General features: G+C 55.6%; 3 protein-coding genes across 18 annotated transcripts in view; 2 read left to right on the top strand and 1 right to left on the bottom strand.

Annotated features, from left to right (window-relative positions):
* LOC103889342 (solute carrier family 35 member E2B) overlaps window positions 1-22,709 on the bottom strand; it is a 41,416-nt gene extending 18,707 nt beyond the window's left edge. For 6 of the 13 annotated variants that reach the window (XM_054557782.2, XM_054557781.2, XM_054557759.2 and 3 more), the window contains exons 1-4: window positions 20,173-22,709; window positions 1,654-2,122; window positions 1,340-1,475; window positions 737-864 (exon numbers count right to left, since the gene is read on the bottom strand). In XM_054557782.2, coding sequence (XP_054413757.1) covers window positions 737-864; window positions 1,340-1,475; window positions 1,654-1,975 — 586 coding nt within the window. In that variant the 5' untranslated portion in view covers window positions 1,976-2,122; window positions 20,173-22,709. Of the gene's footprint in view, window positions 1-736; window positions 865-1,339; window positions 1,476-1,562; window positions 2,123-3,295; window positions 4,949-18,787; window positions 19,195-20,118 lie in introns of those variants that run through there. The other 7 variants (XM_054557764.2, XM_063716151.1, XM_054557772.2 and 4 more) reach the window with 5 other exon arrangements.
* LOC112135455 (protein S100-A10-like) lies at window positions 12,982-13,522 on the top strand. Its single transcript, XM_054557897.2, has one exon. It carries the CDS (start codon window positions 13,044-13,046, stop codon window positions 13,335-13,337), a length of 294 nt encoding a protein of 97 aa, XP_054413872.1. The 5' UTR covers window positions 12,982-13,043; the 3' UTR covers window positions 13,338-13,522.
* An 845-nt stretch (window positions 22,710-23,554) lies between the features above and the next one.
* Window positions 23,555-26,681, top strand: LOC112132683 (matrix metalloproteinase-23-like). Of its 4 annotated transcripts, XM_024244787.3 has the most exons (5): window positions 23,555-25,388; window positions 25,782-25,946; window positions 26,023-26,133; window positions 26,236-26,362; window positions 26,478-26,681. In XM_024244787.3, the coding sequence occupies exons 1-5, from the start codon at window positions 25,094-25,096 to the stop codon at window positions 26,650-26,652; spliced, it is 873 nt and encodes a 290-aa protein (XP_024100555.2). In that variant the 5' UTR covers window positions 23,555-25,093; the 3' UTR covers window positions 26,653-26,681. The 4 variants fall into 4 exon arrangements, with proteins under 4 accessions (XP_024100555.2, XP_054413803.1, XP_054413812.1 ...); XM_054557828.2 differs by having other exon boundaries at window positions 26,023-26,362; XM_054557837.1 differs by having other exon boundaries at window positions 26,023-26,366; window positions 26,478-26,560.
* Window positions 26,682-27,201: the final 520 nt, after the last annotated feature.

The following is a 27,201-nucleotide window of genomic DNA, read 5'->3' as shown; positions in this document are numbered from 1 at the left end:
CAACCCCACCCTGGACCCTCGGCCTCCTCCCGTCCCCAAAGGCAGACAGACACTTCCCTCGGCCTTAAGATCTTGTCGTTTCTTAAATAAGCGAACATGTGTGCACCCCCCCACTCCGTGCAAGATGCCGCGCTCTGTGGGCGCCTCTGCTGGTTTTCATGCAGCCACACTGGGTATGCGACATGGGGCCGATGTGTCGCTGGAAATTGCCGGTGAGTCATTAAGAGGTGGGAGAGGCAGGAGCCTGGGTTGCAGCTGAGGTCAGGGGCTGGGGCCCAGGAGAGGCCTGTGGTGGCGGGTGCTGGGGAGGCTGTGGGGTGCTGGCACAGGCGGGCCCACGGACCAGGAGCCACGGCCGCCAGTGTGGTGCTGGCCAAAGGCGGCCCCCGCCCGTCCTCTTCGGATGAGTGATTGGCACCTGCAGTAATCTTGCTTGCCAGGAATCTGCCCAGTCCCCACCTGTCTCCCCACCCAGTTAGGGTCACGAGGCACAAACCTGCCCTGAACTCCGCATGCCAGTGTGAGAACACCTGGCAGACGCCAGGCTCCAAGACACGTGCGCACACGTGACCGTGGGGAAAACGTTTCAGGGGAGAAGTGAAGGCACTGCCAGTGTGGGCACCGCTCTGAGTGGTCCTCGCGGCAGAGCCCCATGGGAGGCGGCAGAGACGGGCACCACGGATGGAGACCCCGGATGATGGGATGCAGGCGGTGGGGCGGGGCCCGAGGGCCTCACCTGTGTACTCCCCCAGAATCATCCGAGACATGATCACCGTGAAGATGGGGGCGGAGCTCTTCACCGTCTCAGCAAACGAAACTGCCACATTTTTCAGGCTGACCAAACCCAAAACCACAGTTGCAAACCTAAAAATGAGCCAAAAGCACCATCACCTTAGAACGAGTCTATCTGCCTGCACCCACCGGGCAGGCTCTCCAAGGGGCTCGCCCGGTCGGTGGGCACGTCGGCCCCTCTCCACCGACCTCCTCATCACCAACATGGTGCCTGGACCCACTTCTGTGACGCTTTAGGTCGAGCCCCCAGGACATGGCACTGCGTCCAATGTGAAGTGACTTCTGCCACCCCTTGAAAACGCCCCAGAGACAAGGAGGCACCCTGTCCTGAGACCACCAGCCCGGAAAGAAGCTGACTGAACACACGTGGCAGTGAGAGCCACGAAGCCACATTCATTTGGTGTCCTGAAATCTGGACAGCCCTGGCGCTTTTAGAAAGTCTGCACTGAAAACTCACCAGCCAGCAGAGTCCCCGCTCTAGTAACGAGAGAGAGACTTTACATTTAAAAAAAAAGAGACACTCAACCAAAACCAGGAGATTCTTTACCTCATCAGACCCACAAACAGCATCGTCATAAGGAAGTTGGGTGGGTAGGAAAGCCGGGCCTTGTGCTGATATAAACAGCAAGGAACGAGGGTTTTCACACACCCGATAACCGTGGTGGACAGCATCTGCACCGCGCCTGCGGGAGGGAGGGGGCCAAAGACAAGAGGGAGAATCACCCCTCCCGTGCCTGCAGCGGGCTCCACCCCCGGGCTCCCATCCTGACCTGGACTCCCCGGGCCCTCCCGGGTGGTTGCTGGCTGCTCCCTGTGGGGTGGCAGGCGGCCGGCTTCCACCCTGCCCGAGCCGTCGCCTACCTAGCATGCTGGGCTCGCCTCCCAGCAGGGACAGGATGTACTTGTTGAGGAAGAGCGTGCAGAAGCTGAAGAAGAACCACAGCGTGAGGTAGAGCAGCGCCCGCGAGCTCCACACACCCAAGTCTGACTCGATGACCGTGGTCTCCGTGATGGTGACGGTCAGTACGTTCTCATCTGCGCCGCCGTCGCTCTTGGCAAAAACAATCTTCTCACTTCGGTGACCAAACAGAGAGCCCCAGCTGAGAGGCGACCTGCCTTTCGGCTTCTCTTCAGAGCCAGGAACGAGCTCTTCCAGTGCCGGGGTTTTCACCGAGGACGACATGCTGAAGCCACAGCCACGAACGATTTTACCTCCAGGCTGGGCAGCATGTGTCACCGTGACCACCCGGGGGTGGGGCCGCAGCAGGGACTCCGGGCACCAGGAACGAGGCCACCAGGGCCTCTCCCAGGCAAAGCGCAGAAGCAGACGCTAAAACATTAAGAAAAGGAAACACATCACCCGTTTTGAACATTTCATGTCCTCAAAGGTTTCAACCACCAATTTAAAATCACTTTGAAAATGCAATTGGGCCGGGCGCGGTGGCTCACACCTGTAATCCCAGCACTTTGGGAGGCCGAGGCGGGTGGATCACCTGCAGTCAGGAGTTCGAGACCAGCCTGGCCAACATGACGAAACCCCGTCTCTACTAAAAATATAAAAACTAGCAGGGCATGGTGGCGGGCGCCTGTAATCCCAGCTACTTGGGAGACTGAGGCAGGAGAATTGCTTGAACCCAGGAGACGGAGGTTGCAGTGAGCCGACATGATACCACTTGCACTCCAGCCTCAGCAACAGAGTGAGACTGTCTCAAGAAAAAAAAAAAAAAAAAAGAAAATGCAATCGTTCGCTGTCCAAAGATTTTTAGCAATTGAATTCCGTTTTTCTCTGCGCGTGTTGGCGGATCTTTGCTCTTGAGACGGTCTCCTGGCACACTTGACTGTTGTCCTGGCAGACCTGGGGCTGTGGGTCCTTCACGCCCTGCCTGGCAGCTGCACCTTCTTGATGGGCTTTGTGGCTGCCGTTGCCGGGTGCCCCAGGACTAATTCCATGCTACTTTCTTTTTCTTTTTCTTTTTTTTGAGACGGAGTCTTGCTCTGTCGTCCAGGCTGGAGTGCAGTGGCGCGATCTCGGCTCACTGTAAGCTCCACCTCCCGGGTTCTTGCAATTCTCCTGCCTCAGGCTCCTGAGTAGCTGGGACTACAGGCGTCCACCACCACGCCCGGCTAATTTTTTGTATTTTTTTTTTTTAGTAGAGACAGGGTTTCACCGTGTTAGCCAGGATGGTCTCGATCTTCTGACCTCGTGATCCGCTCGCCTCGGCCTCCCAAAGTTCCATGCTACTTTCTAGACAGACTCCGTGGTACAGAACCACACTTACACCTGCTTCACGCTCAGGCGACTGTGGCTTCTGGGCGAGACCCCCCTCCCTTCCCATGAGCTCTGGGAAGGTCAGAACAGTCGTTTCCTCCCGAGGTCCAGTGGGAATCTTCCCCCCAGCTCGGGCTTTGCGCAGGCGCCACTGTGACTCCACAGCACCGAGACCCCACCTCCCCCAGGTCTCAATCCCAGCTCTCAGGCAGCCCGATTTACTGTTTCTCACACCTAGGTTTCTCTTCCTGCTTCGGGGGCGGCTGTGCATCTGAAGAGGCTCCTATCCTGTCTCACCAACGCGCTCTGGGAGCGTGTGGTGCCGGCCGTGCTGCCCGACCCAGTACCCCTCCTCATCTTGCTTCTCCTCCGGGAAACTGGGGTTCCCACCTCACTCACGACCTCTTTCTGTGTTTACGTTTATGCACTTGCGTGCGTGCCGTATGTATATATAAATATTCTGTGATCACACTAACGGGAAGCACACCCCCCTCCCCCGCCAAGACCTCGCCTGGGTGCTCAGGCCGGCCTCTCCCCCAGCTCACCTGCCCAGCAGTGCTCAGAGGTGCCTGAAACTCGGCCTCCCCACACCCGGGAATAGGCGCTCCTGCCCTCTCCCCAGTGGGGGCAATGCCAGGGCCTCTGCAGCCTTCCCCTCTCTCCTCCCCTCCGCCTGCTCTGTGTGTCTGTGCACCCAGGTCTCCCCGTCTGCCCGTCACACCGCCAGTTCAGTGCCACCCGGACGCTCCCAGGCCACCCATGTGTGCCCTGACCCCTCGATGCACCAGGACAGCTGCCTCCAAGGGCACCCTAGGCCTCAGTGAGGAGGAGGCCGACCCCTCCACCAGTTCCCACAGCCTCGGAATAACAAAGGGCTCATCCACTCGTCACACCACTGACAGTGCCAGATCTCCACAAAGACACCATTCCCTTCTTCCTGTTCAGCAGCACAGTCCCACTGCTTAGCCTGGGATGACAACAAGCTGGGAGCTAAACCTCCATTGGCTGCAGCCTCTCTGGAGCTAGGACTGGCTGGGCCCTGAGCCAGGGAGCTAGGAGACTTTGTGCCTGTTTCCCGGACTGATGGGCCCTGGCTGGGGGTGGAGGAGCTACATGGCTTTCCTGAGGTGAAAATCCAAGAACGAAGGGTGCGGCAGAACAAAAGGACAGAGCACCCGGGACAGGGCTCCGCAAGGCAGGCATGGAGCTCATGGCAGGCGTGGATCTCACTCCCCACCTCACTAGGCCTCACGGCCCTTGACCTCTCCCTCCCACCTCGAAGGCTGCCACAGCCCCAGCGCCCCCCTGGCTGGGGACGCTGTCACAGCACCCGCTACACAGGCTCTGCGACCACCAGCGAGTTTCTAAAACCAAATTCATTTACATGGCAAGGAGGCGACGCTCAAGAAACCCTCCAGGAGCAAGGAACAGCACGTGGGCTTGGGCGTGTGCAGACGACGCCAGTCACGTCCCACCTGACGTCGCGGCAAACCTGGAATTCAAAAGGCAAGCATCTCCGTCTTGCCAGAACAGTCTGTCCACTTAGTTTCCATCTGAGAAACTCACAGCATTCCAGGCAAAACTGCTCCCTGCAATGAGGACCCCCGTTCCCCTTCTCTGCTGACACTGTGCTCCAAGAAGCCTGTGGGACCCACACAAGCAGCCCAGTCCCCACCCTAATGTTTGCTCACAATTAGTGGAAACAAAAAAACAGAAATCACACTTCACTGACGCTGCTGTTCTCTGTACATCAAGCACTTAAGGTTCTGGGTCAGGCACGGTGGCTCACACCTGGAATCCCAGCACTTTGGGAGGCCAAGGCGGGCGGATCACCAGGTCAGGAGTTCGTGACCAGCCTGGCAAACACAACAAAACCCCGTCTCTCTAAAAATACAAAAAAAAAATTAGCCGGGCATGGTGGCTGGCACCTGTAATCCCAGCTACTCGGGAGGCTGAGGCAGGAGAATTGCTTGAACCTGGGAGGCAGAGCTTGCAGTGAGCCGAGATCCCGCCATTGCACTCCAGCCTGGGCGACAGAGTGAGACTCTCGTCTCAAAAAAAAAAAAAAAAAAAAAAAAAAAGCTGGGTGCCATGGCTCACATCTGCAATCGCAGCACTTTGGGAGGCCGAGGCAGGTGGATCACCAGGTCAGGAGTTCAAGACCAGCCTGACCAACATGGAGAAACCCCGTCTCTACTAAAAATACAAAATTAGCCGAGTGTGGTGGACACCTGTAATCCCAGCTACTCGGGAGGCTGAGGCAGGAGAATCGCTTGAACCCAGGAGGCAGAGGTTGCGGTGAGCCGAGATCACACCGTTGTACTCCAGCCTGGGCAACAAGAGCGAAACTCCATCTCAAAAAAAAAAAAGTTTAATGTAGCCGAGCATGGTGGTGCATGTCTGTAGTCCCAACTACTTAGGAGGCTGGGGTGGGAGGACTGGCTTGAACAAGAGAGGTCAAGGCTGCGGTGAGCTGTGATTGTGCCACTGAACTCCAGCCTGGGCAACAGAGCAAGACCCTGCCTCTAAAAATTAAAAAAAATTAAAAAAAAATTAAAAGAGCTTAAACAAGAAGCCGACTACAAAGGCCTCTCCGTGCAGCTGCGCTGGGACGCGGGTTCTCCGTCCGATCACTGCACAGCAGCCCCTGGACAAATGGACCCATTCTGGCAAGAAGCACTTGGGTCGGGCTACTAGGAGCATCCTCGTCTGTGTCTACGTGCAGGAGTGGAACTGCCCAGCCATGGGACACGCATGCTGAGCCCCAGCCAACGTCACACCGACCTGTGTTCCCACAGCCCTGCCCCGGCTCGGTCTGGGTGACTGTCCCGTCCCTGCTGTTGAGCCCACGTGGTCCTGGGGCCTCCGTTCCCCTCCCACTCCCACAGGACTTTACTACCATGAACCATCCTCACCCACAGCGTCCCTGTCCCCACAGCTCCAAGGCCGCAGGAGGAGGCGATATCTAATCTTCCTCCCACATAAACACCTGTCCCTGCGTAAATGGCTGAGGCTGGCTGCTTACTCTTTTTTTTTTTTTTTTTTTTTAGACGGAATCTCAATCTGTTGCCCAGGCTGGAGTTTAGTGGCACAATCTCGGCTCACTGCAACCTCCACCTCCCAGGTTCAAGTGATTCTCTTGCCTCAGCCTCCCGAGTAACTGGGATTACAGGCGCCGGCCACCACGCCCGGCTAATTTTTGTACTTTTAGTAGAGCCATCACGCCCAGCCGCTTCTTATTCAAACGCGGGGAGCTCCACGTCAGACAAGTGAAGTCAGAGAATCCTGAAGTCCAAGTTCTCAGCTCCTCAGCCAACTCAAGGGCAGCCAGGCGGGAGCCACCCCTGGCAGAGGCACCCATGGCTCATTCCTGTCACTGACTGTTCCCAGGCTGGAAATTCCTGACGGTACAAATTCAAACGGATTCCAGCCTGAAACTGTCTAGTGAGACCTTTCTTTTCTTTTCTTTTCTTTTTTTCGAGATACAGTCTCGCTCTGTCGCCCAGGCTGGAGTGCAATGGCGCGATCTCGGCTCACCGCAAGCTCCGCCTCCTGGGTTCACACCATTCTCCTGCCTCAGCCTCTGAAGTAGCTGGGACTACAGGTGCCCGCCATCACGCCCGGCTAATTTTGCTTTTTTGAATTTTTTTAATAGAGATAGGGTTTCACCATGTTAGCCAGGATGGTCTCGACCTCCTGACCTCGTGATCCGCCCACCTCAGTCTCCCAAAGTGCTGGGACTACAGGCGTGAGCCACCACGCCCGGCCTCTTTTCTTTTCTTTTTTTTTTTTTTGAGAGGGAGTCTTACTCTGTCGCCCAGGCTAGAGTGCAGTGCAGTGGCACAATCTCAGCTCACCGTAGCCCACACCTCTTGGATTCAAGGGATTCTCATGCCTCAGCCTCTTGGGCAGCTGGAATTACAGGCACATGCCACCAAGCCTGGCTAATTTTTGTACTTTTAGAAGAGACAGGATTTCGGCTGGGCGTGGTGGCTCACACCTGTAATCCCAGCACTTTGGGAGGCCGAGGCAGGCGGATCCCGAGGTCAGGAGATGGAGACCATCCTGGCTAACACTGTGAAATTGTCTCTACTAAAAGTACAAAAAATTAGCCGGGCGTGGTGGCGGGCGCCTGTAGTCCAATCTACTCGGGAGGCTGAGGCAGGAGAATGGCGTGAACCCGGAAGGCGGAGCTTGCAGCGAGCCGAGATCGCGCCACTGCACTCTAGCCTGGGCGACAGAGCAACACTCCGTCTCAAAAAAAAAAAAAAAAAGAAGAGACAAGGTTTCACCATGTTGCCCAGGTTGGTCTCAAACTCCTGACCTCATGTGATTCGCCCGCCTCGGCCTCCCATAGAACTGGGATTACAGGCATGAGCCACTGTGCCCGTAAGGGTGCAACCTTTCAGAGGTCATGCAGGTGACAGGGAGCGACGAAAAACAAGAAAATAAAGCACTTCGCCGAGGCTGACTTGGATCACAGAGGGCCAAGCAGTCCCGGGAAAATGGGTGGACTCTTCACACCTTCTCATAGAAGTCTTGGAGGTGGGTGTTTAACGCATTTCTTAGTAGCAAAACAAGACAAACACCAAAAGAATTCCAACCTACATGTCTGTCAACAGTAGAAACAAACACCATATTGACGGAGCTGAAGCTATGATGGAAATGAGGGGCTCAGTCCCAGCGTCAAATGGGCGGACCCCAAACCCACCGGAGCGGGGGAAGACTGAGGGACGAATCACAGACAGAAATGCACGACTCAGCTCCACCACACGCTGCCAGCTGTGCGGGAAGCACCACGTGTAGAAATAAAAGCATGAAAGTGCCTGAGAGTGAAAGACAGGGAATTCCAGCACATGCTTCTCTCATCTCTGGGACGGGCCCCAGGGGAAAGCAACAGCACCTTCAGGTGCTGGAACCCAGCTGAGCAGCCAGGGGGGTCCGGGGTCCTCCCTAAGTAGTTGTGAGAGATCACAGCCCAGGGTCCTTCCTAAGTAGTTCGGAGAGTTCAAGGTTTACACGGGGGAGGCCGGGCGTGGTGGCTCACGCCTGTAATCCCAGCACTTTGGAGGCAGGTGGATCATTTGAGGTCAGGAGTTCGAGACCAACCTGGCCAACAAGGTGAAACCCCGTCTCTACTAAAAATATAAAAATTAGCCAGGTGTGGTTGTGGGCACCTGTAATCCCACCTATTCAAGAGGTTGAGGCAGGAGAATTGCTTGAACCCTGGAGGTGGAAATCACAGTGAGCCGACATCGAGACATTGCACTCCAGCCTGGGGGACACGGCGAGACTCTGTCTCCAAAAACAAACAAATAAATAAACAAGCACATAAATAAAGTCCCGTGAGGAAAGCAGTTTCTCTGAACTCCCACACAACACTTCCCACAGGAGATGTAGGTTATTTCCACATTGAGCAATTCTCCACAGACACTAGCCGTGTGTCCTCTGGTTCAATTCTCTCCCGAAGCTGTCCCCCTGCGGGGAGTGCCAGGTCCCCCGCGGTGAGGGCTGGATCCCACAAGACTGCCCCCTCCTCAGATGCCGGTCAGGCTGTGGGCTGTGCTTCTGACCGGCGGCTATAAATCGGGGTTCCCACGACGCCCTCCTGAGGATCAATGAGTTTGACAGGACTGCCCTACAGAACTGCAGAAAGCACTTACGTTAAAAGAAAACAGAGGAGCAGCGGGACGTAGAGACGCGCAGGCAAGGCCTGGGCAGGCCCTGGGTTTCAGGCCCTCTCTGGGCGCCATCCCCTGCCCCCAGCACCGCAATCCGAAGTCCATCCCACTCTTTCATCTCTCATTCACGGGTTTTTACAGCGTTTAATCTCCACCTTTGCTCGCTGCATCCCTGAGGTTGGCAGGTGGGGCTGAAAGCTCCCAGCCTCCAAACCTGGGGTCACCTGGTCTTCTGGCGACCAGTCCCCCTACCCCTGCTCTCCAGGGGCCCAACCCCTGCCTCATCAGCATAAGCTCAAGTGTGATCAGCATAAGCTCTGGGGTGATCTGAACCACTCCTGTCACTCAGGAAATTCCAAGGCTTCGAGGAGCTTCTGTGCCAGGAACCAGGAACAAAGACCAAACACATTTCATATCAGAGCACAAGTGCAAAACATCGTGGTCGGAAACCGGGTCTCAGAGTCCTCCAGGTGCAGGTGCCTGTTCAGACCAGAGACCACACGTGGTCGGAGGCCAGGTCTCAAGAGTCCTCTGTTGGCCGGGCGCAGTGGCTCACGCCTGTAATCCCAGCACTTTGGGAGGCCGAGGCGGGTGGATCATGAGGTCAGGAGATCGAGACTATCCTGGCCAACATGGTGAAACCCCATCTCCACTAAAAATACAAAAATTAGCTGGGCGTGGTGGTGGGCGCCTGTAGTCCCAGCTACTTGGCAGGCTGAGGCAGAATGGCGTGAACCCGGGAGGCAGAGCTTACAGTGAGCTGAGATCGCGCCATTGCACTCCAGCCTGGGCAACAGAGACTCCATCTCAAAAAAAAAACCAAAAAAACAGGACAGCCAGCAGGTGCGGTGGTTCCCGCTTGTAATCCCAGCACTTTGGGAGCCCAAGGCGGGCAGATCACCTGAGACTGGGAGTTCGAGACCAGCCTGACCAACGTGAAGAAACCCCGTCTCTACTAAAAAAAATACAAAATTAGCCGGGCGTGGTGGCGCATGCCTATAATCCCAGCTACTCAGGAGGCTGAGGCAGGAGAATTGCTTAAACCCGGGAGGCGGAGGTTGCAGTGACCAGAGATCGCACCATTGCACTCCAGCCTGGGTAACAAGAGCCAAACTCCACCTCAAAAAAAAAAAAAAAAAAAAAAAAAAAAAGTATAGTGGAAGCGAAACCTCACCAGGACCTCCTGCCTCATGGCGGGCAGGCGAGCGGCTCCACAGAAGCTCCAACTCAACAAGTGCACCCTGGACAGCAGCGGCTGCAAGGGGTCTCGGCACTCTTGAGACGGAGGGGGGCTCCCAGGACCACCCTTCCAACAAGAAGAGAGGGGAGCCGGAGGTGGGGCTGGGCCAGCGAGCCTGGGGTGGCCAGGCTGATCTGGGGACCTGCAGGGGACCCCGCTGTGGGCAGAGAAACAAGTCCTCTCTGGACAGAAACTTCTACAAGTCCGGCCTGAGGATGTTTACACACGAAGATCAATGAAGAAGATCGAAGATCAAAGGTCGACAGGCTCAGTGGTGGCAGCAGGGGAGGAGCAGTGGCCTGGAAGCTCCCAGGAGGCTGCCAGCCCCAGGCCAGAGGCTCTCAGACAGAAGGAACACATCACGTAGACACGTCCCAAAACCGTAGACACGTCCCAAAACCGGCAGGAAGGGCCCCTGCAGGCATGGACAAAACCAAACAGCATCAGTCCCTGGGGTATGAATGGAACCAAACGGATGTCTGAAGAGGAAACAGGACCTGCCATAAAACTCAGAGGAAACAGGACCTGCCATAAAACTCAGGGATGGACGCGTGTCCTCTCCAGCAACTTCCCCACAAGAGGTTTGCTGATTACAAAGGGGAAGGCATAACTTCACTCTGGAGAAACTGGCAGACGCTGCCTTCACCAAGGGGTCAAAGTCACCAAGTCACCAGACAGGAGACACAGCAACTTCCTGTTCTCCCTGACCTGACGCCGGGAGAAGGCTCCGTCACCACAAAGATTTTCTTGCCCCAAATATGTAACTGCGCATCTAACCATGAGGAGACGTCAGGCAAATCCAAAAATCTGCAGGCCACGAAAGACAAGGACTTGTGGAGCCCAAGGCCCAGGAAAGCCAGATGCCACGTGGGATCCCGAGCGACTCACGCCACAGAGAGGCGACGGGTGCAGGAGATCGGCCCAAGCTGAACACACAGCCCGTGAATGAGTCTCCAGGGCCACGTGACGCCAGCTGGCCAGTGAGTGGCACTGAGGTTCCCTAGGGTCTTAGCGTCAGGGCAAATGGAGAGAAAGGCATATGGGTAACTTCTGCAGCTCTTCCGTGTCTAAAAAGTTTCTCAAAATAAAAAGTTGGAAAATTTTGGCCGGGCACGGTGGCTCATGCCTGTAATCCCAGCACTTTAGGAGGCTGAGGCAGGTTGATCACCTGAGGTCGGGAGTTCCAGACCAGCCTGACCAACATGGTGAAACCCCGTCTCTACTAAAAATACAAAATTAGCCGGGCGTGGAGGCGCATGCCTGTAGTCCCAGCTACTTGGGAGGCTGAGGCAGGAGAATCACTTGAACCTGGGAGGTAGAGGTTGCAGTGAGCCGAGATCGCGCCATTGCACTCCAGCCTGGGCAACAAGAGCAAAAACTCCGTCTCAAAAAAAAAAAAAAAAAGTTGGAGCATTTTTTGCCCAGGTGTGTTGGTTCATGCTTATAATCCTAGCACTTTGGGAGACCGAGGCAGGAGGATTGCTTGAGCCCAGGAGTTCAATACCAGCCTGGGTAATATGACGAAACCTCATCTCTACCAAAAAAAGTACAAAAATTAGGCCTGGGTACGGTGGTGTGTGCCTGTATGCCCAGCTGAGGTGGGGGGACTGCTTGAGTCTGGGAGGATGAGCCTGCAGTGACCGTGATCTCACCACGGCACTCCAGCCTGGGCGACACAGTGAGACCTTGTCTTAGGAAAAAAAAAAAAAGAAAAGAAAAAAGAAATACAGGAAGGATATACCCAAGAATAAGGAGACTCTTCAGTGACGGGGCAGGCAGGAGTGCAGTGCAGTGAGGTGGGGGCGGCTCCAGGTCTGACTTCTGGAAACATGAAAATATGTTGCTTGCTTAAAAAGCAAAAATAATTAAATCAACAAGGGTAGGGGAAAAGGGTCTCTGAAATGGAACACGAACACAAATGCATGACCCACACCACAGATCAAATGAACGACACAATCACCCTGAAGGGAGAAGCAGAACAAGCCCCGGGAACTCGGGTGCACGGACGCTGGATGTGGGTACGCAGGTGATGGACACAAGGGCTCCAGACACACAAGGAGCTCCAGACACAGGAGCTCCAAACAAATATCGAGCTCTAAACACACTTTTTTCCCTTTTCTTTTTTTGAGACGGAGTCTCGCTCTGTCCCCCAGGCTGGAGTGCAATGGCGCAATCTCAGTTCACTGCAACCTCTACCTCCCGACCTCCCGGGTTCAAGTGATTCTCCTGCCTCAGCCTCCTGAGTAGCTGGGATTACAGGCACCCGCCACCACGCCCAGCGAATTTTTGTATTTTTATTTTATTTTATTTTTTAAATGGAGTTTCACTCTTGTTGCCCAGGCTGGAGTGCAATGGCACAATCTTGGCTCACCACAACCTCTGCCTCCCAGGTTCAAGTGATTCTCCTGCCTCAGCCTCCCGGGTAGCGGGAATTACAGGCATGTGCCACCACACCCCGCTGATTTTGTATTTTTAGTAGAGACGGGTTTTCGCCATGTTGGCCAGGCTGGTCTCGAACTCCTGACCTCGTGATCTGCCTGCCTCAGCCTCCCAAAGTGCTGGGATTTACAGGCATCAGCCACTGCGCCCAGCCTCCCTTCTCTTTTCTTTTTTCTTTTTTTTTTGGCTGACTCATGGGTTAGAATTCTGGATTGGGCAAATACATAAATATTTTGTACATGACGGGAGCCAGATTTCATAATGTAAGTGAAGCGAGATGCAAATAGGAAAGGAAGTCCTTCAAGGCAGTCTTGTAGTGAAAAAATAAAAATGAAAAAAAGAGGCTGGGCACGGTGATTTATGCCTGTAATCTCAGCACTTTGGGAGGCCGAGGCAGGTGGATCACCTGAGGTCAGGAGTTCATGGTGAAACCCCATCCCTAGTAAAAATACAAAAATTGCCCGCTCCCGCACCGCCACCCTCTACCCACCCGCCGCACGTACTAAGGAAGGCACACAGCCCGCCGCGCTCGCCTCTCTGCCCAGCGTCCAGCTCGCCCAGCTCGCCCAGCTCTCCCAGCATCCGCCACGCCTCAGCCAAGGCTTCAACAGACCACACCAAAATGCCATCTCAAATGGAACACGCCATGGAAACCATGATGTTTACATTTCACAAATTCGCTGGGGATAAAGGCTACTTAACAAAGGAGGACCTGAGAGTACTCATGGAAAAGGAGTTCCCTGGATTTTTGGAAAATCAAAAAGACCCTCTGGCTGTGGACAAAATAATGAAGGACCTGGACCAGTGCAGAGATGGCAAAGTGGGCTTCCAGAGCTTCTTTTTCCTAAGTGCGGGCCTCAGCATTGCATGCCATGACTATTTTGTAGTACACATGAAGCAGAAGGGAAAGAAGTAGGCAGAAATGAGCAATTCCCTCCTTCCTGATAAGAGTTGTCCCAAAGGGTCGCTTAAGGAATCTGCCCCACAGCTTCCCCCACAGAAGGATTCCATGAGCAGATCAGGAACCTTAGCAAATGCAAGAATAAAGTCTAACTCTCATTTGACAAGCAGAGAAAGAAAAGTTAAATACCAGATAAGCTTTTGATTTTTTGTATTGTTTGCATCCCCTTGCCCTCAATAAATAAAGTCCTTTTTTAGTTCAAAAAAAAAAAAAAAAATTAGCTAGGTGCAGTGGTGTGTGCCTGTAATCTCAGCTACTCGGGAGGCTGAGGCAAAAGAATCACTTGAACCCAGAAGACGGAGGTCGCAGTGAGCTGAGATCATGCCACCACACTCCAGCCTGGGTGACAGAGACTCTGTCTCAAAAAAATAAAAAGGCCAGGCGCAGAGGCTCACGCCTGTAATCCCAGCACTTTGGGAGTCTGAGGAGGTCGGATCATGAGGTCAGGAAATCGAGACCATCCTGGCTAACACAGTGAAACCCCGTCTCTACTAAAAATACAAAAAAATTAGCCGGGCGTGGTGATGGGCACCTGTAGTCCCAGCTACTCGGGAGGCTGAGGCAGGAGAATCGTGTGAACCTGGGAGGCAGAGCTTGCAGTGAGCCGAAATAGTGCCACTGCACTCCAGCCTGGGCGACAGAGCGAGACTCCGTCTCAAAAATAAACAAATAAATAAATAAGAAGAAAGGAAGATGGATGGAATGACCCCCGTGGTGTTGGCCTGTGATGGTGCTATTGGGCCAGAGCCCACGGGCTTTAACAGATGGGTGGACAGGCGACACACACGCACACACACACCCCAACACAGTACATCTGCCTAGAGACAGCGACACCTGGACAGCGTGCTCCCAGCGTCCCAACCTTGGTTTCTAAATATCATTCTCTACTAAAGGGGCTGGACGCAGTGGCTCATGCCTGTAATCCTAGCACTTTGGGAGGCTGAGGCAGGTGGATTACCCGAGCTCTGGAGTTCTAGACTAGCCTGGGAAACATGGTGAAACCTTGTCTCTACTAAAAATATAAAAAATTAGTCTCTACTAAAATACAAAAAATTAGCCTCTACTAAAAAAAAACAAAAAATTAGGCCGGGCATGGTGGCTCACACCTGTAATCCCAGCACTTTGGGAGGCCGAGACGGGCGGATCACGAGGTCAGGAGACCAGCCTGGCCAACATAGTGAAACCCCATCTCTACTAAAAATACAAAAAAAATTAGCCAGGCGTGGTGGCGGGCGCCTGTAGTCCCAGCTACTTGGCAGGCTGAGGCAGGAGAATCTCTTGAACCCGGGAGGCGAAGGTTGCAGTAAGCCTAGATCGGGCCACTGCACTCTAGCCTGGGTGATGGACGGAGACTCCATCTCAATAAAAAAAAAAAAATTAGTCCTGGCGGGTGCCTGTGATCCCAGCCACTTAGGAGGCTGAGGCATGAGAATCGCTGAACCCGGAGGCGGAGGTTGCAGGGAACCAAGACTGCACCACTGTACTCCAGGCTGGGCAAAGAGCAAGACTGTCTAAAAAGCACAACAAAACAAAACAACAAAAAATAATAATATATATCATTCTCCACTAAAGCCAACCAGGCTTCTTTGAAAAATGACTGACTCTCGGGCTGTGGTGGGAAAGACACCAGAGGAGCTGTCATGTTAGCTGCGCCGGAAGTTTGTGCTCCAGGAATGAACTCAGGGTTGGCTGACGGAGGGCTCAGGGGGCTTGAAATGCAGAGTAAATAACACAGTAAAGGATCAGAACCCCCAGTAAAACAACAGCCCACAAGGCCATGCTGATGAACGAATGGCAAAGGAGGGGAAGTCTTTCTTCCCAGCACAAAGTCGATCCATGATCATCAGAGTGATGGAATGAGAAGCCACCATCTGGCAACCACCACAATCATCATCACAATCACGACGAGTCACCAAGAGACACTGGAACTACTGAGTAAAAGCTTAGAAACGGCCAGGTGCGCTGGCTCACACCTGCCATCCCAGCACTTTGGGAGGCTGAGGTGGGCGGATCACAAGGTCAGGACATCGAGATCGTCCTGGCCAACACGGTCAAACCCCGTTTCTACTACAAAAAATTAGCCGGGCATGATGGCGCGCGCCTGTAATCCCAGCTACTCAGGAGGCTGAGCCAGGAGAACCGCTTGAACCCAGGAGGCGGAGGCTGCAGTGAGCCGAGATCACGCCATTGCACTCCAGCCTGGGCGACAGAGCGAGACTCTGTCCCAGAATAAAAGAGCTTAGAAACAAGAGGCTATGTAGTCTCCAGATAGATCCAGCCCTATGAGGCACATGCCAATCACAGAGGGAAAGCTATGCACGCACGAAGCCTGTGTGAATCACAGAGGGAAAGCTATGCACGCACGAAGCGTGTGTGAACCACAGAGGGAAAGCTATGCACGCACGAAGCCTGTGTGAACCACAGAGGGAAAGCTATGCACGCACGAAGCCTGTGTGAACCACAGAGGGAAAGCTATGCACGCACGAAGCCTGTGTGAACCACAGAGGGAAAGCTATGCACGCACGAAGCGTGTGTGAACCACAGAGGGAAAGCTATGCACGCACGAAGCGTGTGTGAACCACAGAGGGAAAGCTATGCACGCACGAAGCGTGTGTGAACCACAGAGGGAAAGCTATGCACGCACGAAGCCTGTGTGAACCACAGAGGGAAAGCTATGCACGCACGAACCGTGTGTGAATCACAGAGGGAAAGCTAGGCACGCACGAAGCGTGTGTGAACCACAGAGGGAAAGCTATGCACGCACGAAGCCTGTGTGAACCACAGAGGGAAAGCTATGCACGCACGAAGCCTGTGTGAACCACAGAGGGAAAGCTATGCACACACGATGGGTAGAAGACAAACACGTCCTGCAAGGAGACGGGGGCGCAGGGAGGGAGCGGCAGCCATCCTCCCAAGACATGAGGACTTCTAGTTCAGTCTGAGACCTTGGTGCAGGGCTGGGCGAGTAAACAAATGCAAAAGAATAAGGACCTCGAGGTCCGGCGTGGTGGCTCACGCCTGTAATCCCAGCACTTTGGGAGGCTGAGGTGGGTGGATCACAAGGTCAGGAGATTGAGACCATCCTGGCTAACATGGTGAAACCCCGTCTCTACTAAAAATACAAACAAATTAGCTGGGTGTGGTGGCGGGCGCCTGTAGTCCCAGCTACTCGGGAGGCTGAGGCTGAGACAGGAAAATGGCGTGAACCCCGGAGGCGGAGCTTTCAGTGAGCTGACATCGTGCCCCTGTACTCCACTCTGGGCGATTGAGCAAGACCCTGTCTCAAAAAAAAAAAAAACAAAGCAAAACAGAATAAACATACGTAGGCCAGGCACAGTGGCTCACGCCTGTAACTGCAGCACTTTGGGAGGCAGAGGAGGGCGAATCACCTGACGTCAGGAGTTTGAGACCAGCCTGGCCAAAATGGTGAAACACTACTAAATACAAAAATTAGCTGGACGTGGTGGCGGGTGCCATTAGTCCCAGCTACTCGGGAGGCTGAGGCACGAGGATCACTTGAACCTGGGAGACGGAGGCTTTAGTGAGCTGAGATTGCACCACTGCACTCCAGCCTGGGTGACAGAGCGAGACTGTCTCAAAAAAAGAGAAACAGGTCTGGTGTACGCAGAATGGAGGCACCACGAATTGCTGAAGAAGGAAACTTTATTCAGTCTATACCAGGACAGTTGTCCATGCTGCCAGGCAAAAAGAAAAACTGGATTCTGATGGCATTATCAGCAGACAAACAGTAACACTGTCAGTAGACAATTAGTAACACTGACACAGCCCTGACTGTGCCGCTGGAGGGTCCGAGGCACTCTGCACAGCAGTGAATCGCCAAAATAGCCCTCTGGGAAAGGTGCTGTGATGACCCACGTGAGACACACGAAGGAGAGACATGGCTTCGCAGCAGCAGCATCATGATTTGAACCCAGGCGGCCCGCTCTTATGATAAACTTAAATGTGTAAAACTTTATGCTCAGGAAAATATAAGAGAATGTGTTCCTGACCCTTTTTGGGGTAGGACAAGAATTTCTCTAACCAAATCCCAAAAGCGTGACCCATTGAAAAAAGGGTCAGGTGGGCTAACTTGGCTAATTGAAGAATTCTGTTTCACCAAAGTACACCACAAAGTGGGCCGCGCGCAGTGGCTCATGCCTGTAATCCTAGAACTTTGGGAGGCCAAGGTGGGTGGATCACTTGAGGTCGGGAGCTCGAGACCAGCCTGACCAACACGGTGAAACCATGTTTCTACTAAAAATACAAAAATTAACCAGGTGTGGTGGTATGCACCTGTAATCCCAGCTACTTGGGAGGCTGAGGCAGGAGAATTGCTTGAACCCAGGAGGCGGAGGTTGCAGTGAGCCGAGACTGCACCGCTGCACTACAGCCTGGGCGACAGGGCAAGACCCTGTCTCAAGAAAAAAAACAGCCAGACTTGGCTCACGCCTGTAATCCCAGCACTTTGGGAGGCTGAGGTGGGTGGATCACCTGAGGTTGAGAGTTCCAGATCAGCCTGACCAACATGGAGAAACCCCATCTCTACTAAAAACACAAAATTAGCCAGGCGTGGTGGTGCATCCCTTTAACTCCAGCTGCTCAGGAGGCTGAGGCAGGAGAATGACTTGAACAGGGGAGGCAGAGGTTGTGGTAAGCCAAGATCGTGCCATTGCACTCCAGCCTGGGCAACAAGAGCAAAACTGTGTCTCAAAAAAAAAAAAAAAAAAAAAAAAAAAAATATATACACATACCACAAACTGAAATGAACAGCCACAACCTGGGAAAAGATACTGGCAACAGACAAAGGATTAATAACCAGAAAGCATAAAGAATTCCTACAAACCAATTAGAAAAAGAGGCAAAAAAAAAAAAAAAAAAAAAAAAGAAACAGTTGGCAGGGCATGGTGGTTCATGCTTGTAATCCTAGCACTTTGGGAGGCCAAGGCGGGCAGATCACCTGAGGTCAGGAGTTCGAGACCAGCCTGGCCAACATGATGAAACCCCATCTCTACTGAAAATACAAAAATTAGCCAGGCATAGTGGTGGGCGCCTGTGATCTCAGCCACTCAGGAGGCTGCGGTAGGAGAATCGCTTGAACCTGGGAGGCAGAGGTTGCAGTGAGCCGAGACTGCGCCTGCTCCAGCCTGGGTGACACAGCAAGACTCCGTCTCAAAAAGAAAAGAAAAAAAAAAAAACAACGTATTTCACAGAGAATAATTTATTTTTTTGGAGAAAGAGTTTCGCTCCTGTCACCCAGGCTGGAGTGCAGTGGTGAGATCTCAGCTCACTGCAACTTCCACCTCCCAGGTTCAAGCGATTCACAGACAACTTCTAAAAGGCAAATAAGAACCAGGAAGGGTGCATGCTCCTTCTCTACTGCCCTGTAACAGTCATTCCACACTTACCACCTCAAAACAACAAATGCTTTTGATGTCGGCCCCTGTGGGGCAGGAATCTGCAGGAAGCTTAGCCGGGCACCTCTGGCTTAAGGTCCCTCCTGAAGCTGCAGTCACACCACGGACCAGGGCTGTGACCTCATCCGAAGGCTCAACTGGGGCTGGGGTCCACCTCTGAGCTCACTCAGGTGGATGCTGGCTGGGTTCAGTTCCTTGCTGGCTATAGGTGGAAAGGGCCCTGACCAGTTTCTCCACAAGACGCCCCACAGCCTGACAGCAGCTTTCATCCAGCAAGCTCCTCAGGGAGTGGGAGAGAGCAGCCAGGACAGGAGCCCAGGCCTTTCTGAACCGCATCTCAGAAATGACATCCTTCCCTTCTGCTGTCTGGGCACAACTCCCGGGGTGGAGCCCGAGGACTAGAAGGAAAAGAAAACCTAGATTTAAAATGGGATAAAGCCATAGGAGCTGCTCGTCGCACCACAGGAATCTCAACGCCGGGTTACTGACAAAGCGTCACTTTGCACCTCGTCCAACTGTGCAGACCTCTCCTAGCCAGGCCCCTGGTCAGGAATCCGTGCCCCTGGTCAGGAAGTCCAGGTGGGTTCAAGCAGCCAGCAGGGAATTTCAGGCAAAATGTGTCCCAAATCTTCAAACCATGCCCCGGAACTCAGACCTCCCCCTGGGAGTTCGTCCCAAGGAAACCACCTGGCAGAGGGCTCAGGAGGGACGCCCTGTGCACCCCCCGCCCGCCCAGGTGACCCGCTGCGCCCTACACATCTTCACCACGAAACATCTGTTATCGATGTGGACGAAGCGCAGCCTGGACTCCCACATCCGCTCACTTTCGTTCTGCCCTCCGTTTTACGATTTGCCTACTTTGCAAATGCGTGAGTGGAGTGGAAAGCCTTGCTACTCCTGCCTCAGCGACCCCTTCTAAAATACGGCCTCGTTTGGCCTGAAAATGTGATTTGCAGGCTTCCTGAGCAAAGTAGATTTCACTCCAAAAAAAAAAAAGAAAAAGGCACCGAACGGGGCTCGGCTGTCGGGAGTTTTGCTTTTGTTTTTTGCGTGTTTTTGTGTGTGTGTGTTTGTTGTTGTTTTTGCGGCCACGCACACCGCGTTCCCGGGCTTCAGGGCGTGGGGGTTGCCGTGGACTCCCGGACGTGAAAACGCTTAAAGCCAGCCCAGAAAACTCCACCAGCGTTTTCCGCGCACAGCGCCAGCCATAGGAAAGGAACCCCAGGAGCGAATCCGGGCAGGGAAACCCCGGACGCCCGCACACTCAGCATCAGTACCGGCACCCATCACCCAGGACCGAGTACCGACCACGCAGCACCGACCTCGCAGCACCCAGCACCGATCACCGAGCAGAGCACCCCGCACGCAGAACCCACCGACAGCCTGATGCAGTCTCCGCCGCAGGCATAGCGCTAGGCCCCGAGCTCAGGCGCCCCGGTCTACGCCCCGGCGCCTTCACAACAAAGGGACGCTGGCGGGCGGGGCCTGAGAGGCGCGCGGTGGAGGGGCCGGGCGCGAGGCCGCGGAAGGAGCTCGGAGCTCGGCACTGGGGAGTGGCACAGGGCTGGCGGATCCAGGTAGGCTTCACCGGACGCCCGCGGGACCGGAAATGACGCGCAGAACCCGGCATCGGGCTCCTGGCTGCCCCGCGGGCGCCGCTCCTCAGTGCCCCGAGCCGCGGAGCCGGGGAAACGCGCCGCGGCCCACAACGCCCCCGCGGCTGCCCGTTGGTTCCACCCGGGCCGTTCTACTCCAGGCAGACGGGAGGAAAAACACGGCGCGCTCCGCGCCCCCTCCCTCGTTGGTTCCGCTCGGGCCCTTCCACTGCAGGCCGACGGGGGTGGAAACACGGAGTTTTTTTTTTTTTTTTTTTTTTTAAGGTCGAGGGTAACACGGGGCTTTTCAGTGCCCCTCCGCGGCCGCCTGGTGGTCCAGCGCGGGCCGTTCCACTGCACCCACATGGGGAGGGACACGGCGCGCCGAGTGCTCCCTGCGGCCGCACGTTGGTTCCGCCCGGGCCGTTCCACTGCAGGCAGAGGGAGAGGAAGACGGTGCGCGTAGTGCACCCCCGCGGCCCGTTGGTTCCGCCGGGGCCGTTCCACTGAAGGCAGACGTGGGGGGAAACCGGCGCTCCCCCACCCCCCGCGGCCGCCCGTTGGTTCCGCCCGGGTTGTTCCACCAGCGGCACTTCAGGGCGGGATCAGCCAGTCTGTGCAGGCAGCGGCCTCTAAGCCCCGGAGCGTTTACTGCCCAGGTTTGGATTCAAGGAATAAGAAATCCACCGAATAGGCTTAACTTAGAACACACAAAGGCGCCTCCTGGCGAAAGTCGCCACGCTCTGCCCAGCCTGAGGGAAAGCTGCTCTGGCGGCTGGGCCCGGAGCTGCGGGGGGCGGGGCCGCCCCGCCGGATGAGGCCTCGCCTCAGGGCGCTGATTGGCTTGTGGCGCGCTCCGGGGCGGGGCCTTCGCATCCAGGCTGGCGTCCGGGCTGCTGGGGGACGTCCCGAGCAGACACCCGCGGGCGCACCTGCGGCCCCGAGGACCCCCGATTCCAGAGCTTCGTCCAGCGTTTTCCTAGCGTTACTTTCCCAGATAATTTTCAGGAAGGAAGTTACGGCTGGAGGGCTCTTTAGAGATTACTTTTGGGCCGGGCACGGTGGCTCACGCCTGTAATCCCAACACTTTGGGAGGCCGAAGCCGGCGCATCACGAGGTCTGGAGCTTGAGACCAGCCTGGTATGGCCAACGTGGTAAAACCTCGTCTCTACTAAAAATAGAAAAATTGTCCCGGCGTGGTGGCGGGCGCCTGTAATCCCAGCTACTCCGGAGGCTGAGGAAGGAGGATCACCTGAACCCGGGAGGCGGAGGTTGCAGTGAGCCGAGATGGCGCCACTGCACTCCAGCCTGGGCGACAGAGCGAGACTCCCTCTCAAAAGAAAAAAGAAAAGATTACTTTCGGCCGGGCGAGGTGGCTCACGTCTGTAATCCCAGCATTTTGAGAGGCTGAGGCGGGCGGATCGCCTGAGGTCAGGAGTTCGAGACCAGCCTGGCCAACATAGTGAACCCCACCCCCCCATGTCTACTAAAAATACAAACAAAATTAACCGGGCCTCGTGGCGCGTGCCTGTAGTCCCAGCTACTCGGGAGGCTGAGGCAGGACAATCGCTTGAACCTTGGAGTCGAAGGTTGCAGTGAGGCGAGATAGCGCCGCTGCTCTCCAGCCTGGGCGACAGTGAGAGACTCCATCTCATAAATAAATAAATATTACTTTTACGTTTTGTTAAACTTTCACTTGTTTTTGTTTCCATTGTGTGAAGCTTCGGGAGGCTGATGGCAGCCTCCTTCCCCAGGCTTCCCCGTGGCGCCCGCAGCCGGGTTGGGCCAGAGGCTGGGACTGTTTCCTCCCGCGGGGTCTTTGGTGGGGATGTCCCCAGAGGAGTGGGGCAGGAGGAGAGGCACGGAGCGCCCCTGGGAGCCGGTCAGAGCTCAGCGATGGTGTCTGTGGTCCCAACCACTCGGGAGGCTGAGGTGGGAGGATGGCTTGAGCCTGGGAGGTCGAGGCTGCAGTGAGCTAGAATCTCACCACCACACTCCAGCCTGGGGGACAGAGTGAGACCCTTGTCCTCCCCCCCCAAAAAAAAGACCAGGTGCGGTGGCTCACGCCTGTAATCCCAGCACTTTGGGTGGCCGAGGCGGGCGGATCACGAGGTCAGGGGACTGAGACCATCCTGACTAACACGGTGAAACCCTGTCTCTACAAAAAATACGAAAAAAATTAGCCGGGCATGGTGGCGCATGCCTGTAACCCCAGCTACTTGGGAGGCTGAGGCAGGAGAATCGCTTGAACTCAGGAGGCAGAGCTTGCAGTTAGCCAAGATTGGGCCACTGCACTCCAGCCTGGCGACAGAGTGCGACTCCGTCAAAAAAAAGAAAAAAAAAAAAAGGGAAGAAAGAAAATTATAAAACGAAGTGAAATTAACGCAGTGGAGTGCCATCTGCCTGGTGCCTGCGTTCACTATCCACATGGAGTTCATAAATTTGAGAGCAGTTTACAAAGTAGATTCTCCTACTTTCCAGGAAACCCGGAAATGTCTGGTGATTTGCCCACCAGTCTTGGCTGTTGTGGTCAGCAGAGCCTCTGTAGTATCCAAATGATTTCAAAAGCAGATTTATGAAAAGTACTCCTTTTTTTTTTTTTTTTGAGATGGAGTTTCGCTCTCATTACCCAGGTTGGAGTGCAGTGGCACGATCTCAGCTCACTGCAACCTCTGCCTCCCGGGTTCAAGTGATTCTCCTGCCTCAGCCTCCTGAGTAGCTGGGATTACAGACGTGCGCCATCACACCCAGCTTATTTTTATATTTTTAGTAGAGACAGGGTTTTGCCATGTTGGCCAAGATGTTCTCCATCTCCTGACCTTGTGATCCGCCCGCCTTAGCCTCCCAAAGTGCTGGGATTACAGGCGTGAGCCACCCCACGCCCAGCCTTTTTTTTTTTTTTTTGAGATGGAGTTTCACTCTGTCGCCCAGGCTGGAGTGCAGTGGCACGATCTCGGCTCGCTGCAACCTCCACCTCCTGGGTTCAAGCGATTCTCTGCCTCAGCCTCCCAAGGAGTTGGGATTACAGGCACCCGCCACCACGCCCAGCTAATTGTTTTGTATTTTTAGTAGAGACGGGGTTTCACCGTGTTAGCCAGGATGCTCTTGAACTCCTGACCTCATGATCCACCCACCTTGGGTGTTGGGATTACAGGCGTGAGTCACCGTGCCTGGCCTCTCAAAATTTTTATAGCAAAGCCTTACATTTCATGAGGAACCATGAATTTTATTTTATTTTTGAGATGGGGGATCTCGCTACTTTGCCCAGGCTGGGCTCAAACTCAGGACTCTCTGGCCTCAGCCTCCCGGGTAGCTGGGTCTGCAGGTGGCCGTCACCGTGCTGGGCCTGGGGTGTGCCTATTAATGATTTTGGAATAGTGTCTGGGAAGCCTGTGTGCCTTCCTCTCTTCCTCTCCCCAGAAGGACCTCCCACCTCGTCCTCCCAAAGTGTTGGGATTACAGGCGTGAGCCACTCTGCCCCACTTCTCTTTGCTATTTTGCCTGGGAGTGGTGTATTAATTTGAATTTTTAATTTCTTTGATTATGTTCTAGTTTGATTATTGATCATTTACTTCTTAGCTATTTATATTCTTCCTTGAGTCATCGGTTTCTGCCCTTTGACAATTTTTCTGTTAATGTTTTGTGTCAATTATATGAGCTTTGTCTGTATTGAGAACATCCACCTATTGTACTGCAAATGTTTTCCTAGTTGAGAACATCGACCTGCTGTATTATTGCAAATGTTTTCCTGCTTGCATGTAGTCATTTGTTATGCATATTAATGAATTTCTATCCACATGATGTGGAGTCAGTTAGGAATCAGGACGCCCTGGCTGTGTGGGAGACTGATGGGTCCAGGCGCTGTGCAAACCCCGCCTTCAAAGTGCATCCCTGGCTCACTGGGACCTTCCGGGTTGTGCTGCTCTTGCGACACAGCCTCTCTGGGCTTCCCTGCTGTTTGCTGGCCTCGGGGCAGGGTCTACCCAGGCTGAGCGGCCCATGGGCCGTGGGATTCCTTTCCTCTGCCTTCAGGGCCTGGATGATCTTCTAGAAGGCAGGAAGGAAAGCAGTCATGGCTAGCTCTGTCCTGCCCCCTTCTGGGTCCCCCCGGCCCACAGGCTCCTCCATGTACCCCAGCCAGCCTCAGTCTGGGTCTGGGCTCCCGCTGGGGAGGGAGGGTGAGACCTGCCGGCCCAAAGGAGCTGAAGTTTCCCAAGGGGCGTTGAGGACAGCAGGGAAGTGTGGGCTGTGAACAGAGGCCCCAGAGAATGAGGTCTGTGCCAAGGCCCCATGGGTGGGGAGGAAGAGGGAAGGGTCCCCACCTGGAGACCCAGCCTGCAGGCCACTCGGCCACCTGTGCAGAGGTAGGGGAGCAGCAGCCACTCATGCCCCTGCAATTTGTCCTCATCAGCAAGTGGGGAAACTGAGGCCGGGGAGTTCTCCAGGCCAAGGTCACTCACGGGCAAGTTCCCGCAGCATTTGGACCCTCCATACATGTCAGGGCCGCTCATGCTTTCCTGGGCCCTTCACTGGTTTGGAGGAACCGTCCTGTTTCCCAGAGCGCACTGCGTGTCTCTGAGTGTGTGTGTCTCAGTGGCGTCCATGTGTATTTTTCTGTGTGTCTGTGTGTGTGGTGCGTTTGTGTCCAAGTGTGTGGTGTTTGCATGTGTCTCAGTGGCGTCCATGCATATGTTTCTGTGTGATGTGTCTGTGTGTCTCTGAGTGTGTGGTGCCTGTGTGTCTCAGTGGTGTCCATGCATATTTTTCTGTGTGGTGTGTCTGTTTGTGTGTGTGTGAATCTACGTGTGTGTTTGTCCATCTTTTTGTCTGGCCAAACCACACGATCAACCACATGGACTGCCTGGTCTCCGCGCTGCACCACTGCTTCGACGGCCCCACGGGGGAGCTGGCCGCCTTCTTCCCCCCGCACGGCGGCATCCACTTCGACGATAGCGAGTACTGGGTCCTGGGCCCCACGCGCTACAGCTGGAAGAAAGGTGACCGTCCAGGCTGGCCTCCTGGAGGCCTGTCCTCTGCAGCACAGTGGGCTGCCGCGGTCGGGCTTTAGGGCAGACGGCAGGAGGGACCTTCCGGGGTGGTGGCTGCTACCGGAGTCCAGCAGGCAAGGAGGGGAGCCCGTGGGAGCCCCCGATCCCGGCGGCCCTGAACTCCCTTTCCCATCCCCCTGCGCCTCTGGAGCGGGAGCTGGAGCTGCATTCCTGGGGGCCGAGCTCACCGCCTGGGCCCAGAACATTCTTATCTTCCCGTGGCTGCGGCCGAGGGCGGCTCCGCGGCTGCGCTCCAGCAGATGTGCGGGGCCTCGGGGAGCCGGCCCACGGGCGGCGGGGCTGGGCCCGGGGCTCCCAGGCGCTGACCCCCGGGGCCCGCAGGCGTGTGGCTCACGGACCTGGTGCACGTGGCGGCCCACGAGATCGGCCACGCGCTGGGCCTGATGCACTCACAACACGGCCGGGCGCTGATGCACCTGAACGCCACGCTGCGCGGCTGGAAGGCGTTGTCCCAGGACGAGCTGTGGGGGCTGCACCGGCTCTACGGTGAGTCCCTTTGTCGGGCGGGAGGGCGGGGACCGGGCGGTCCCGAGCCAGGCCGTGCTCCCCACGCTCCCGACAGGATGCCTCGACAGGCTGTTCGTGTGCGCGTCCTGGGCGCGGAGGGGCTTCTGCGACGCTCGCCGGCGGCTCATGAAGAGGCTCTGCCCCAGCAGCTGCGACTTCTGCTACGGTGATGCCCACGGGGCCAGGACAGGGCTGCGTGGGAGCTGGGTCTTGGCCACGGTCTGGGCTGAGGGGGCACTGATGGGGCTCTTTCCCCCACCCGGAGCAGAATTCCCCTTCCCCACGGTGGCCGCCACCCCACCGCCCCCCAGGACCAAAACCAGGCTGGTGCCTGAGGGCAGGAACGTGACCTTCCGCTGCGGCCAGAAGATCCTCCACAAGAAAGGGAAAGTGTAGTGAGTGAGCGCCCCGGGCGGTCCTCAGGGTGGGCAGCCCGCGGCCTTGGGACAGGGGTGCGGGGCAGGCAGCCGGCGGGGGCTGTGCCTGCAGGAGACACCCCACCCCCTGCAGCTGGTACAAGGACCAGGAGCTCCTGGAGTTCTCCTACCCCGGCTACCTGGCCCTGGGCGAGGCGCACCTGAGCATCATCGCCAACGCCGTCAATGAGGGCACCTACACCTGCGTGGTGCGCCGCCAGCAGCGCGTGCTAACCACCTACTCATGGCGAGTCCGTGTGCGGGGCTGAGCCCGGCTGATAAAGCACTTTCTCTCTCATGTCTCCTCGCTCATTCTTGGGAGGGCAGCGGGCAGCCAGTCTGGGCAGGTGGACACCCCAGCCCCTGGTCCACCGAGAGGTGGACATCCTCGGGGCTGGGCACCCCCTGCTTTCCCGCACAGCGGACAACAGGTACAGCACAGGACAGGATGGGCTTTGCTAAGGTGGCCCCTGGGAAAGTGGGATAAGCGGAGGCCCCAGTGCCAGGGGCAGCACGTGGGGTAGCCCCAGAAGCCTGGGTTCTGTCTAGGACTTGCTCAGAGATGGGGGAGGGAGGCAAGGGGGGCTTCCTGAAGGAGGTGGCTGGGATGGGCCTCCAGGATCTTCTGCAAGGGGATGCGGGTGGGGGCTGGGAGGACTGGCACAGGGTGGGGGACCCCAGGGCAAGTAGGGGCCAGGGGACCACCTTGCCAGAGTGGAGGCCCCCTGGGAGGTAGGAGCACCCCTCCTGCCTGGGGAAGACACTGGCCCACGTGGGGTCAGAGGCCACAGCCGCCCACACCACCCTCTTCCCCTAGA

Source organism: Pongo abelii, chromosome 1, assembly GCF_028885655.2.
Source record: "Pongo abelii isolate AG06213 chromosome 1, NHGRI_mPonAbe1-v2.0_pri, whole genome shotgun sequence".
Taxonomy (NCBI): domain Eukaryota; kingdom Metazoa; phylum Chordata; class Mammalia; order Primates; family Hominidae; genus Pongo; species Pongo abelii.
Note: the sequence above shows the minus strand (reverse complement) of the source record. Positions and strands in the feature narration are given on the sequence as shown.

Bases quoted from the DNA above. Each gene is read 5' to 3' on its own strand.
- LOC112135455 (XM_054557897.2), top strand. From the start codon at position 13,044: ATGCCATCTCAAATGGAACACGCCATGGAAACCATGATGTTTACATTT.
- LOC112132683 (XM_054557828.2), top strand. From the start codon at position 25,094: ATGTGTCTGTGTGTCTCTGAGTGTGTGGTGCCTGTGTGTCTCAGTGGT. The intron at 25,389-25,781 runs GTGACCGTCCAG...CGGGGCCCGCAG, and splicing joins GCGCTACAGCTGGAAGAAAG to GCGTGTGGCTCACGGACCTG. The intron at 26,363-26,477 runs GTGAGTGAGCGC...CACCCCCTGCAG, and splicing joins CACAAGAAAGGGAAAGTGTA to CTGGTACAAGGACCAGGAGC.